Here is a 14,531-nt window from a genome sequence, read left to right on the forward strand (position 1 = left end):
TCAGCTGCAAGGCCGCCTGCACAGCTGCATTGGATCTTACAGGGTGACACTGATGGTTCATGATATCAAAACAAACACCAGCTGTGACATACCTGAGGCGTTTAAGCTTCCATATCCTAAAAGCAAAGATGATACCAGATCAAAGGCATCTATCAATACTGTGGGAAAAAAAATAATTTGTGGAGGAAAAACAAAAGGAAACAACTGTGCAGCCAGGCTTGATTTTCGAACAGTCCATCTGTCCCAAAAACAGATGCCTCCCCCCCTGGGCTGCAGCAGCATACTGATTTAATATTGATGGTTATCGCATACTGGACATTGGCTGATGTACTGGGAGGAAACCCAATTAGACAGAGAAGCTCACCAGCACATATTGAGCAGCTGGAGAACACGAGGACTCTGGATGCTACTGTTGCCAACACAGAGGCTTAAAACAGTGTAAATCTAGATCGTTCTATGGAAAAATAATGGAGAGCTGAACGATCACACAACCTGCTCCTCTTTAGAACAAGAATAACACAACATCAGGTTTAATTTCTATTTTAATTTGAAAAGTTCATAATAAATAAAATTGGACATAAATACTTTCAAACTTTGCATCAAAAGATCAACGTGACAATGACACGCGGTTCTATACCCGCACAGAAGCAGCTATCATTTGAGGGAAACATTCAACTCGGAAATCTAAACTTTGATTAAGTTGCAACTGAAACTCAGGAGCCGAGCACCTTCCTCCCCCATCACGACTGTCTCATGTGCCTTTCAAGTGGCATTTACAACTGTTGGAATTCAGTGTAACAGCAAAATAAAACCAGCATTTACACGCACCATACAACAAACTTTTATAATGATGTGATAAATTAAAATTGAAATTAATTTTACCATAATAATAATAATAATTAATGTCACTTAAGAGTTATATTTCCTTCAACTCTTCACACACGTGTAAAAATCACAGATAAGGACTATATATACACACACACACACACACACACACATATATATACACACACATATATATAAAAGGATCTGTTTTTTATGTTTTTAGTAAATAGTCTCAATCATGTAGCTATTATTGCTACATTTGTAGCTTTTGTAGGAACAAGTTTCCTAAGAAACAATTAGATTCAATACTAATTATGGCAACACATACTTTGTTAATCTTCCATTGTTCCTTTGAGCAACGTATACTCTTTTTGTCGGTTTACCGTCACATCCAACTGTGACGTCTGAGGGAAACGGACCCAGCAGAGTTTAGAACAGACTGAGCCTTATTATTCACTTCAGCATAACTTCTGTTCCTCTTAGCTCAACATTTTAACCTCACTGGAATAGTGTCGCACTCATCTACACATCCCCAGCTGTGGCTTAATGGAAGCCACAAGTCTTGGCTGATGGTGTCTTCGGAGGTTTATCATGTTTCTTATCCTGGCAGGTCTGAGCCACCAGGAGAGGCAGACTGAAGAGGATGATCACACTCAAATTGACCACAACACAAAAAAGTGCTGCCCCCACTGAGTTGGTGAAGGTGATGGGAATGGAGTGTTTGAGGAGCCAGGGGCGTCGTGACATCATGTCCTGCTCGATGGCCTTCATCTGGAAGTGGGTGCCAAGGATGCCACAGACGTGGAAGAGCTGATGGCTGTGACCTGCAGGGGGAGCAGTCGAGACGTGTTGGAGGCCAGACGAGCAAGACGCCGCAGAATAAATACAAGTCCTCACTGGGCTGATGATTCACGCTGCCAAACCACACACTATAATCTTAACTGGTTATATACGAGTGCTCCTTAACAATAGATTTAAATTTAACTCACATGTTTTTGTCTATATGAATAATCTAGATGTCAAAATAAAGAAAACACTAAAGTGAAGACCTGGGATCTATCCGCAGACAGCAGGTCTACCTCGTTCCCTCGCTCTAATAAAAGAGTCCTACGGTGCTGGAGTCTGGTTTCCAGGGTGATCCACAGTGATCAAAGACACTGAACTGCACTCCCTGGGTTATATTTTGCTTAAAACTCTGAACCTGCATGCACCACTAAAGAGTATCCATCCAAGAACAACGGTAGCACATCATCTAGCGTTAATGGAGCCATGTTTGGGGCTGATAATGTGAAGAGCAAAGTTAGCTGCACATTTCGGCAGAGAGTTTTGGGGATGAAGGGGTTAACCAAAGTTGACAACAGCTACTTAAAATGCCAATATGAGGGAAAATGGGTCCAATTCATTCATTGTCTTCCGCTTATTCCTTACTAGTAAGGGTCGCGGGGGGGCTGGAGCCTATCCCAGTGGCTACGGGCGAGAGGCGGGGTTCACCCTGGACAGGTCACCAGTCCATCACAGGACCAACACATAGAGACAGACAACCATTCACACTCACAGTCACACCTACACTCAATTTAGAGTATCAATCAGCCTCGTCCCCTCTTGATGTCTTTGGACTGTGGGAGGAAGCTGGAGTACCAGAGAGAACCCACACAGGAACAGGGAGAACATGGAGACACACACAGAAAGAACCTTCTTGCTGTGAGGCCACAGTGCTGACCACTGCACCACCGTGCTGCCTGGGTCCAATTAAAAATGTTAAAAACCACACTGCATAAAACAGAAATAGAAATAGAAGTATTAATCAGAGAAATTTGTCAAATGGATGTGAAGGACGGAACTGAGTTAGCGTGCACAGTCTCGTGATAGCAGCAGAAGCTGTCATCACCCATCCAAACAGTCTGATGCAGCGCTGCCCAAACTGGGGGCTGGGGGCCAAATTTGGCACGCCATAAAGTTTGATCTGTAATTAGGGACAATGAATAAATAAATGGATAAATATAAAACCAATTTCAAACGTATGTTCAAATGTCTCCTTTTTGTGAGGAAAAAAAAAACTCCTTAAATTTGTACGATCCCTAAAAATTACTTTTCTTCATCAAAAGTTGACCAGGCAGCAGAGTGACGTTTGGTGCGAGACGTCAGTGAGGCGCTGGGGAAGTAAAGCTCATTCTTACCGATGTAGTCGAAGCTCCCCGGCGCCAAGCGCTCAGGTAAATGTGTGGCAAACAGAAATCCTGTTAGGAAAGCCAATGCAATGTGGTTGTAATGGAGGATGTTGGTATCATTGTCAGTGCAGCCGTCCCCAACGCACAAGAACACCTGGACACACAACAAACCAAATACGCCCAAAAGAAGAATAAATTCTGTTAATTATCATCTATACTCGTAAAATTAATTTGTATAAATGTAGCTTTTTGAAGAACAATTCCAGGCTGTCGTATGTGCTAACTGTCCACAGCGCTGACTTTGATTACAGAGAAAACAACATCATAACGTCACGTTGTTAAGCCCGTTAACTGCATTTGGAAACGGCTGAACATCTGCACGTTATTTCTTTAAATCACATCAATTTTGTGATTTATTTGACAATCAGCAGGCACGCGGGTATGAGCCTATGACATAATTCCTGCCATTGATTTTTGCTTCAAGATCAAGCCAGACGTCTGAAGGAACGAGGTCTGTGAGGTCATCCGGTGTCACTAGCGAGACACTCCCAGCCAGCCTCTCGGTGTGAAGACAGTTGTGAGCGAGCAGCGTATAATAATGTGTCCCTACCCTATAGAAGAGAGGAATGTTGTCGAACAGGTAGGGGAAGGCAAACGCAACAACACGGAGAGCTTTGCCGAACTTTGGACTCTGATACTCAGGGAATCTGAAATGAAAAAACAAAAGTTATTGTTTATGAAATAACCCTTATAGTTTGACATTTTTCTCAGGATTTTGACAGTGTGATGGCTTTGGAGGAAGTCATCAGAGAACCTATGATGGCGTCGTAACAGAAGACCTTCATCGTCTGATGAGGTTGAGTCAAAGTACTACAGTGATGCAGCTGGAATAACATCAAACCTGTACACACGTTGATATGAGGTCCGTCAAACTGGTATTAAAAATGTGTGAAATAAAAGAGCTTTTCATCTGTTCTGAAAACAAACAAAAAAACATTCAGAGAACATTCTTGCTCTTATGTATAAAAAGCACAAAAAAAATAAAAAAATCTTCAGAGTATATTTTGTATTTCATCCAAGCAAAAATAACACAGAACAATGTTAATTTTCGTAGCATTAAAGTCGTTGAGTCATGGTGCTGCAAGACAAGATTTGCCCTTGGCTCCTCCAACCTGTCCAGCTGAAACTATCGGTGGAGTTAATGACTGCTTAGGGTTTGTCTCCATAGTAACAGTCAGGCAACGCTGACCAGTAAGAACCTGGGACTCAGCGAGCTCGGTGGGCCCAACGCGACCTGAGGTGAACATTCCGGAAAGACAGTCGTACCGTTTTAAGAAAGATGTCTCACAGCTGCCGTCACATCCCACACAACAAACATCAGGATGGATAAATAGAAGAGCAGATTGTCAGCAAAAGCATAGTTTTTACCTCTTTACGATGTCATGATTATACTGTAGAAATGGTAAGCCAAGCCTTGCAAGCGACGGGGAGAGATGAGTGGAAAAAAAACAAAACAACAATAATTAGGAAGCTACTTAGTCAACATTATGTCAGTGCATGAGGAGAAAACAAGAAATGTAGGAGGGGGAGGAGGTGGAATGGGAGCCAGACAGGATATGATGCAACAGGATGCTACTTTCAGTTTTTTTTAATTTTCAGGCTGTAATATTTTGATGTGATATTGGGATGGAGGGAGTGTGTAGACGAAGAGAGGAGGATGAACTCCAGATCTGAAAAGAGAGGTGCCCTCACACGACCAAAGGCAAGCAGGGTCGACGACATGAAACGAAAGCCACCTCTTAACTTTACACGCCACATTGCTGTAGCGGCACAGAAACAACTCCAGCGGGAAGTATGTAGGATTTCTGAAGGGTGAGTTGGGTTGGTAGCTTGCGAAAAACCAAAACCAAAAACAAACAGGCTGATGCCTTATTATTAGGACAGAATTCTTCATCAGGGTGTTATGTAAGACTTTAGAGTGATACTGCACCTGAAAAGAGTATTTTGCCTCTCAGGTCCTCACAAAAGGTGCCTTAAGTTCACAAAGATGTTATTTTTTCCACTTCTTTGTGAATCAAGAATACAGAAGGAGCCAGACACGTCTATGTAGCTTGAGGCTATTGACATCCCAGGGGCGCCGACTGCATCGTTAGGATATCATTTGAAGCAAACCGCCCGTGGGTTTTCTCAAAGATTGTTAACCTTTGTTTGCCAAATCTGGAGCTGGCTGACTACTCATATAATGTATTGGTTTGGCGGTGCCTCACAGGTGAGCGCGCTGTCATGTGATGCTTCTTTTTCTGAAAGAGAACATGAGGTTGTGTGAAATGCATGTCAGGACTCTACCTGGAGTAGCAGGCCAGGCCGGTGCAGAGGACAGTGTTGAACACAGCTATGGGGACGTAGCACTGGTGGAAGACGCTGTTCACCCATTTGTCCGGGAACACGTAAGCTGAATAGGTAATTGCGGACCCTGAGATACACACATCAGGACTTTTAACCCTCAACTCTCATCATGAAATACTGTTCAAAGTAACGCATCAATGAAAAGGACCTCAAGTATTGAAATCGGCTCCTAAAACAGAACCACAGAATGTGGGAGAGGCTCCTGTTCTGGACGAACTCCCTTTGGTCATTCAGTTATCACTGGCTGGACTACGACTTGACACTGATAAGTGGGTCAATATTTCTGTAGCTTATCTATGGAGTGAATGTTTTACACCTTCACATCAGAGACTCCAGTACGCTGAAAAAATTCCCAAATCATGTTGAGCACATATTTGAGGCCCACCCACGTTCTGGTGTGCATGTCAGAGCGTTTCTGTAAAGTTTTCATCTAAAATACTTGAACTTCTCTCACATGAGCGGTGAACCAATGCTCAGACTTACCTAGGCTGTAGAAACTGAGGGCGCCGTAGTCAAAAAAGAAGCAGATGTGGCGTGCACGTGCTGACATGCTGCTGAATGTGTGAGCGCAGCTGGACGCCAGAGGATAAATGCAGCAGGACACCAGGAAGATCACCAGAGGCCAAGTGAAGGAGTGCTGCCATGCCGTCTGCATCAGCACCACTGTTACCAGTTTCCACAGGAAGTACCTGCCAGGAGACACAGATTAAGATTAAACTGCAGCAGGTCTGAGTCGACGTTTTTAACCTTGTAACGAGAACAAATGAGCAAAGCTGATCCGCTCAGAGGAATGTCTTTTAAATTTTGGAGCTAAACGGTTCTGGATTTGTGCAATTGACGCAATAGGATTAGCTAATGAGCACACACACAAACACACCAGGGACATATTAAAGGCAAACATTAATAAATGAGAAGAGCAAAAGATTTCACGGGATATATTATGAATTACAGGGTTTGATTTGCTTTGCTCACATGTATGAAACATGAGTTCACGCTTCTGTCGTCGCATGATAAAGAAACACAGAAACACAACCAAAAGCAAACAGGTCTATGAATGAAATGCTAATGTAGATGTGATTATAGTCATGTTTACATGTTACTTAGCTCTGACTTTGTGTTTTGATTCCCAGTTTGGAGTTAGGCCTGGTTAACTCTTATATTAAGCTAAGCTCATCATCTCCCTACTGAAGCTCCATCAATAATACAGCGCTATCAATATGCAATGGAAATCAATTTATTTACCAAAATGTCAACTGCTTCACAAACTCGACGAAACCAAATAATCGTACATGAAAACAAACTGGAGTACACGGTCTCCGGTGGTTCAGCCCTCTGTCTAGCGCTGAGGCCTAACTAGTTCTCTAACTGACACACACAACTAATAAAAGGGGTCACATCAAACAACTTTGTGCGGATGTTCAAGGTCGTGACATTAAAGGGCACAGACGAGGCTTCTACATGAGCCAGGAGCACTGTTGCACCTCTGCAGGCACTGAGACCTGAATAATGAACTGACATCTACATTTTCGCTCAATTATGAAATCATGCATTAGCCAGTAACTGTCAGCGATGCCACAGCAAACAGCTCCAGCTTATCAGCCTTCCTGGTACGCGGCAGCTACTGCTCCTACCCCTCAATGCACCTCATTAACAAATCAGTGTTTGTTCTTCACTGAGCAATTAATTGTGGCGACTCCTAGGAAGACTCTGCAGCTAGCTCACACCCATGTGACCTGAGCTACTAACACACACACACACACACACACACACACACACACACACACACACACACACACACACACACACACACACACACACACACACACACTTTCTCCCTGGACCCTGCAGTCAAAGCAACTGCTATCTCAGCAGGCAGGAAGTGTAGCGAGGCCAGCGGGAGCATGAAACCTCCGTAGTAACTCTGATCCTGTAATACGCTCGCGTAAACACACTCCGCATACACACCAACAGATGGAAATCCATCTATTGTGGAGTTAAGCACAGTCAACAGAAGTCATGCTCCTTGGTGTCTCCCTCCCTGACTCTTTTTCCTTCTGTTTCACCTTGTTAGAAACTCTCAGCATCAAAGTGTCTCATCCTCAGTCGTCTTACCGGTGAGGAATCTGAGAAAATTAAAAAAGAAGAATCTGCTTTTCAAACGTATTCAAATTTAGTGTTGCATCATTTTAATGATTCACACAGATCCATCAAACTTCGATATCAGGCTCATCAAAATAAAAGCACACGCTCTAAATATTCTACTGCATTAATACTTACATATATAACCTACATGAAAATGTTCATCATAGCACTGCTCCTCTGTTTAAGCATGGTTTATCATGCAGGACTGGTGGGTAAAAGACGAGGAAGAGCAATGATTCAGAGAGGAAGCTGACATCTTGGGCGGCATGGCTCAGGGGTAGAGTGGCCGTCTAGCAACCAAAGGGTCGCTGGTTTGATCCCCGACCCCGGTGACCATGTCAAAGTGTCCTTGAGCAAGATACTGAACCCATAATTGCTCCTGATGAGTAGGTTGGCACCTTGCATGGTAGCCTCCACCATCAGTGTGTGAATGTGTGTGTGAACGGGTGAATGAGATGACACTGTAAAGCGCTTTGAGTACCGCTAAGGTAGAAAAGCGCTATATAAAATTGAGTCCATTTACCATCTTCCTGACCTTGTGTTCTCTAGGTTTGAAAAATATGACTTTCATGGAAGAAAAAAATTCCTTCCTCTGATTATCTGACAGTCTCATGAATGTAGCTTGACGTCTCTATGATAAACCTCTCATCTTTTCTAAGAATTAGAGATATCGATCAGAACACCGACTTCTTTATTCCTTCATCAGTAAATCAAGCTTTAGCTACACAAGCTTTCAAACATAGAAATCTAAATTCCACCAGCTGAACAAATGATTGACCAAACAGAAAGATTTGAAATGAATAAAATGTATTTATGGACCGAGAGACGACTGCATTCTGAAGAATTTAAGACAAAAAAAAATAGTGGCACACAACTAAAATTATTGGCTATAGCTCAAATAAATAGAAGAGCGAGATGGTTAGAGCAAGAAAATGTAATAAAACCATTAAATCATGAAACACAGAAGCCAGTAGAAGGGTTTTTGATTTAAAAATATCAACATTTTCAGCTCCTCTTCAGTAATTAACCTCGCCTGTAAGTTAACACATGGATTATTGGTGTGTGGGACACTGGAGGTTGCTGGGATGATAACATTCACACACCCTCCCTGTCTCCTTCCTCTAGCCCACCCAAGTGTGACTCTATCCTGGATGTACATAGAGGACACTGACAGCTGCGGTCCACCCCGGCTGCTGATGTGGTCTGCATAAAGTGAGGTGTAACACCAGAAACTGTCCATAACATACAATGGAACTGGGAATTAGTCTCCACCCTACAGGTTTAACAAGCTACACAGGATTCCCTGAGCCATGCGGCACAGATCAGCACAGATATGGAGGAAAACCCACGATGAACACAACAGCATCCCACGTCACTCCTCTTAGTGTTCAGAAAAACACAGTTTTGCTTTTCTTGTTGGTGAGAGTTAAAACCAAACCAGACAAAATGCACATCCCCTCAAAGTAACGAACACAAGAGGAGCAGCTCACGCACATTCGGGAGATCTCAGAATGACTTAGTCGTACCAGGTCGGCAGAAAGTGGGTCCAGATGTTTAGGGTCTCATTGGTCAGCTGGAAGAGGCTGAGGATGCAGTCGGTGGCTGAGCTGCGGGGGTGTCGGTACCCGGAGATGATGCTGTCCTCATGGAAAACCTGGAACAAGATCACCTCGGTTTATACTGGATGACAGTTTGATAAACATTACCACGTCCACCCAACAGGGCCTTCATGATGATCACAAGCCACGAGGAGGAGGAACAAGTATTTCTGTTGACCAGCAGATCAGAACGTCCAGGCCCTCCGATCATCCGAGGAAAACAAGGCAAAAATGTGGTAGATGACGAGCCTAGTTGTGATTTGTTTTGGAGCATCACAAATCAAAATGTTTGGGTATCCCTGATTCAAGAGGATTTCATAATTATTGTTGTTGTTTATCCAAAGTGACATAAAATCCAGTCTATAAAAGCAAGATGTCATCAAATTCCTGAAGTGCATCAGTCAGAAGCTCAGTTATTTTCCCTCCAGCGTCAGCGTGGCACTCACACGTGCAGCTGAGGCTCTTGACATATTTCACACAGTGAAATAGCAAAGGTGAGCAAAGTTTGAGCCTCCCAAGGCACGTTTTCCTGCTTCAGATTGTCTTCGATTTAAGCAGGGGTGCTGTGCAGCGTCGACCCTCAAACTGACCCCAGCTCAGCACGGGTGTGTGAAGCGGAACTGTTAAAGATACAGTGAAGCTGAACTTACTTTGGGCACCTGCTTGATGGTGAAGACTCTGGGTAATTTGATGAGGCTGAGCATTATTCCCGATTGCTGGAAGGTGCCGCTGGCGTCTGGAGTCAGCTGACCTGAGGCATCCGGCTGGGTGTGCTGCCACCTTTATAAGCTTTGTGTTGCCATGCCGTCCCAAAGCATTCCCTTCCCCTCCTCCCTCTTCAAACCCTGAGAGAATATCCAGTGTACCTGTGCCACTCCTCCTCCTCCTCCTCCTTGAGGTAGAGGGGGAGTGCATACACAGGTGAGCATGAATACACACACACACACACACACACACACACACACACACACACACACACACACACACACACACACACACACACACACACACACAGCTGCTTTACCAGTAGTAGAGAAAGAAGTCAAGTTAAGATAAGACATAAATCACACCTCCTGCTCAAAGCGTCAATCACTACATGTGGATTTATTCAACAAATCTGCAGTTTTCATAACGTTGCTCGTCTTTTGAAATGACTTAATCTGACCAAACAGTCAAGCCAGTATGGCAGGTTTCGGGAAAACACACACTCACTGGCAGCTGTGATTGACATTCTTGGTCTTCTGCGGGGCCTAATTCTATCGACATTTTCCTGCAAGAGGCTCACAGCCGGTGCAGCTAGAATGAAGCTATATCTGAGTTTCAGACAGTCAAGATAAGGCATCATGAAGGAGGGGCGTGAAAGGCTCTGGCTGCCATGCAAACGCAAGTCTCAACACTTTCACTCGTCTCCCGGTGAACCGACTTGTCACAATTCAGAGCGGGCGGCCATCACACCCAGCAGAGACGGCTGAGCCCAGCCAGAGCTTTCTGGGAATGTTATCTTGTTTAAACTCTGAATCAATGAAAGCAAACACATGTCACTGCAACCACTGCCCTAGGAAGGGGAAGTAGATACTGTTTGTGGATTGTACTTGTTGTTGGTGTGTTTATTTTCTCTTTGCTGACATCATATCTTTTTGTTTCTACAGAAATCAGAACCTGAAACTGGAGTCATGCCTGTTTAAGCACAAACACAGAAGCTCAGTTAATCCTTTATCACAAAGACTTGATGACAAACCTGAGCTGTTCAAGGCTCTAACGTCTAATCTTCAGGGTTCCAAACCAGGACCTTTTTCTTTTGTATATGGTACATACACAGTAACAACTGGTGCTTTATGACTGCTGAGAAAAAAATGAGGTTTTTAATCATCATCCACTCACTCATCCAAAGCTCCTTCAGCATTGTTTTGTTGCGGGCTGCAACCACAACAGCTTAATGCCATGAACTAATGTGTGCAGCTACTACAGCCCTGCACCTGGGGACCTCATTCTGCTCTCTCTAGAGGGGCCCGGCTCTGGAGCTGCTTCAGGGGACAAAACACAGGCATTAACAGGAGACGCATTTGTGCACGGAGGTCAGTTGAGCTTGGCTGCCAGTCAGTGTCCTTAATATGTGAGTTAATATGTACGTCGTCTGGGCTTGTAGAGGAAGAGAATCGACAAAGTCAAGCAGTAAGAGTGAGAGCCCAAGGAGAACGAGGTCAAACGACAGAGTTAGTGGTTGGAATCCGGTCAAAGAAACGGTTTTCTAATCATGCCGAGGGCGACTCTTCAATGTTTGTTGTCGTTTGTAACATTTGGCTCCCCTCCTTTAAAGGATAAGTGAGCAGCAAACTCAAAAGTAGACTTTCACTGCCCTCTCTGGTTGAAAGTCTCACATCTGCCCACACCTCGGTCACACCTGACACACCCACAAGAGATGTCGTCGCAATGCTGCAGCACATTCACATCATAGCAACTTCATCATAATCAAAAGGTGGACTGGAGGGATCAAAAAGAGCATGTGTTACTGCGACACAAAATAATTTTGCAGAATTACGTCCAAGTCACTACTACTTCATGCAGCGCTAAGTAACATCAGCAGCAACCCAATTACTCAAGCCTTCTACTGCTTATTTTTTTGCCACAGAGACCAGGAGACCTGCACTCGCTGAGTGAACGGGTCGGGCGGTCAGTGGGTGGGTGGAGCTGACTGTACACTTTCTATTCATGCAGAAGGAGGCAGGATGCGAGGAGGTCAAAACCAACAAAGTGGATCCAAAAGCTCGCTAATGGGAGGCAAACAGGATGGAAGACGAACAGGCTGATGTAACAAAACAGACAAGCTGAGACGGACAGACAAGAGACGCGAGATTTAAGACCCCGAATGATGCAACAAAGAACACGGCGGAGCTCGAGGGTAGGGAGGGACATGAAACACAGGGCAGCAGGGCTGTGACTGATGGTACTACCGGTGACGCTAACAGCAGCCACACATTTAATAATGTTAGGGACAACAGATGTTTGACAGTCCGCTACAGGCGTTCCTGCAGTTGAAAGACGGGCTACGTCGTGACTCTTCTATGGTCCATGATGGCAGATCTTCCTGGAGCTGGCCACTACAGTTATGTGGCCTTAAATGCTGTCAGACATGTCCTGTTCCCTTCAGCTGAAGGAACTAGCTTACTATCAAAGAGAATACTAGATATTCAGAGAAGAACGCACTGATGGTTTTCACATTTTATTTCTATTAGCACCAAAGAAGAAGGGTAATTCAGTTGTTCCCCCTCTGCCGAAGCATCCGTAGAAAATAACTTGCATTTCACACGATACAATAGTTATGGATAAAGATGAACCAATCAGAGGCGAGCTAGAGAAGGGAACAGGCAAAGTTTCAATGCTCACAAATCAGTCCAACGCAGCTGTTCTCATCTTACCGAGATGAACAGATCACCTCAGTGTGAGAAATGCTGACATTTACGATGGGAAGTGAAACAGGATAAGTAGCACTTGAGCCCACAGAGGGTCTCAGAGAGAGCCGCTGCATATTACAATGATGCGAGCCTCTTGCTGTTCCTGGTCACCTGATTGACAGTTTGATTCTGACGGACTGACAGTGCTGTCCACCACCTGAGAGCAGGGGACCTGTGCTCTCTCCTCCTCCCTCCAGCTGGAGCTCAATTTATCACCCTCTTGTTCTCATGAGTCATGCGGAGGATGAACTGGAAGTTTCTGCTTTACTGTGTTGTGAGCTCACTCTTGTAGTAACTCGTCTTACCACAAGGTGTCAGTGTCTCCTTGCAGAAGTCCTGTAGGTTTGGCTGGCAACAAGCACACAACCTCTCCTGCTGCTGATAATGACGACATTTAAATGTTTTTGCAGTTTTTTTCTTTCCAAACAGTGTAGCTTTTTTTGTTCTCTCTTCTCCTCAGATTTCTTTGAGCTGAATGTCGTCGTTGCCTTGGTGTGTAATGACTTGCCTCTGTTTAATTTTTTTTCTATTGATTCAATAATCGCTCAGCGACCTTAGAATGCAAAACATTCTCCCTTTTTTTTTCATCCAAAGCAAATTAAAGTGCATCACAGCAGACGCAGAAAGGTCATGGAGTACCGCTTGTTTCTGTTACAGACTGTTAATGAGAAAAGTAGCAAGTTCGCAGCAGCCCTCGTCCACTGAGAGCCTCCTGTGGAAATAAGCTCCAAATATTTGTGTACCATCAGCACAACGGCTACAGCTTTTCTCACATTAAGCATTCACTGTGAGCTACAGCTGCTTTCGTTTTGTTTTACTTGCTGCTCCACTGCAACTTGAAGCACAAATATTATCACGTACTATCATCATCATCATCATCATCATCATCATCAGCATCAGCATCATCATCATCATCATCATCTCTCCGATTAAAAAATAACAGCTATAGTTTCCGTACGCTGCAGTGGGGAGAAGCTCTCATGCTTCTGTGTGGACTATGCAGGTGTAGTTTCATACTGATGCTCCAAAATTCAGAGGTAAATTACTTCACTACAGTGAATATTTTTATACAAACTGGTGTGATAGCCTTCGTCACAAGCTACTACATCGATTACATCCTGATCAACACATTTGCAGCGTATAAGGACGTTACAGATTCAAATACCTAAACTATAAACTGCCTTTTTTTTGTTTTTCAAGTTGAAAAAACAACAACACTGTACAGAAAATAAAAAGTACATTTGAGTATCCTTGTCAAATATGGAACTCCACATCGTAAACTCAAAGGAATTTACCAGATAGAAAAACGCACATTGGTGCTATGAGTACTATAAGAATATTATTACTGATACAATTCTCTCTACGTTTTCTGGTTGAGCTGGAACACGCCTCACGTGCCATTATTTAAATGCAGTGAGTACAAGTACAAGCTGATCGCATATTTTTAATTTAAACTCTTTTTTTTTTTTTTCATTACCGGCCACAGTTGTCAAATTCAGCAATATTTGCCTCTCAGTCCTGGTGGTGCAGAACTGAAATGTGAATAAAGGACAACTAGAACAAAAAGAACACAAATAAATGTAAGCATTTGAGGTATGTGAGATGGTGAATGTGCACAAATCCTGCTATTCTGCACTGCCTTTCTTTTAAATGACTACATCAGGTGAGAGCAACCATTTTTCATGGCCTGATCTGCTGAGTTTGTGTAGTGCTCTGTGGTGCAGGCTGCTCCAGGATACAGAGGGACAGATGGGGGTTTGGCTGCTGCAGCTGCTCGGAGTGTCGGTGCCTCCCCGGTGTTTTGGTTGATGAGGTGCAGTTTGCGCCTCCAAACGAGGAGCGTATGCACCAGACGCCCTTCTGATATATTATTAATAGTTGTTCACTGCAGGCACCCCTTGTTCCTCTGTTGAGTTCCAGTCTTTCCCATCTACCTCTCA

The 14,531-nt window shown here is 43.9% G+C and overlaps 1 protein-coding gene across 2 annotated transcripts; it reads right to left on the reverse strand.

Moving 5' to 3' along the window:
• Window positions 1-533: 533 nt before the first annotated feature.
• On the reverse strand, window positions 534-9,954 carry paqr5b (progestin and adipoQ receptor family member Vb). Of its 2 annotated transcripts, XM_086226378.1 has the most exons (8): window positions 9,790-9,954; window positions 9,068-9,195; window positions 5,883-6,088; window positions 5,340-5,466; window positions 4,422-4,466; window positions 3,604-3,700; window positions 3,003-3,147; window positions 534-1,649 (listed from the first exon to the last, which is right to left on the reverse strand). In XM_086226378.1, the coding sequence occupies exons 1-8, from the start codon at window positions 9,841-9,843 to the stop codon at window positions 1,369-1,371; spliced, it is 1,083 nt and encodes a 360-aa protein (XP_086082504.1). In that variant the 5' UTR covers window positions 9,844-9,954; the 3' UTR covers window positions 534-1,368. The 2 variants fall into 2 exon arrangements, with proteins under 2 accessions (XP_086082504.1, XP_086082512.1); XM_086226386.1 differs by lacking the exon at window positions 4,422-4,466 and having other exon boundaries at window positions 9,790-9,952.
• Between the last annotated feature and the right edge of the window lie 4,577 nt (window positions 9,955-14,531).

The sequence above is a fragment of the Aulostomus chinensis genome, chromosome 2, assembly GCF_037954235.1.
Source record: "Aulostomus chinensis isolate RoL2024-O1b breed Wild chromosome 2, RoL_Achi_v1.0, whole genome shotgun sequence".
In the NCBI taxonomy this organism is placed as follows: domain Eukaryota; kingdom Metazoa; phylum Chordata; class Actinopteri; order Syngnathiformes; family Aulostomidae; genus Aulostomus; species Aulostomus chinensis.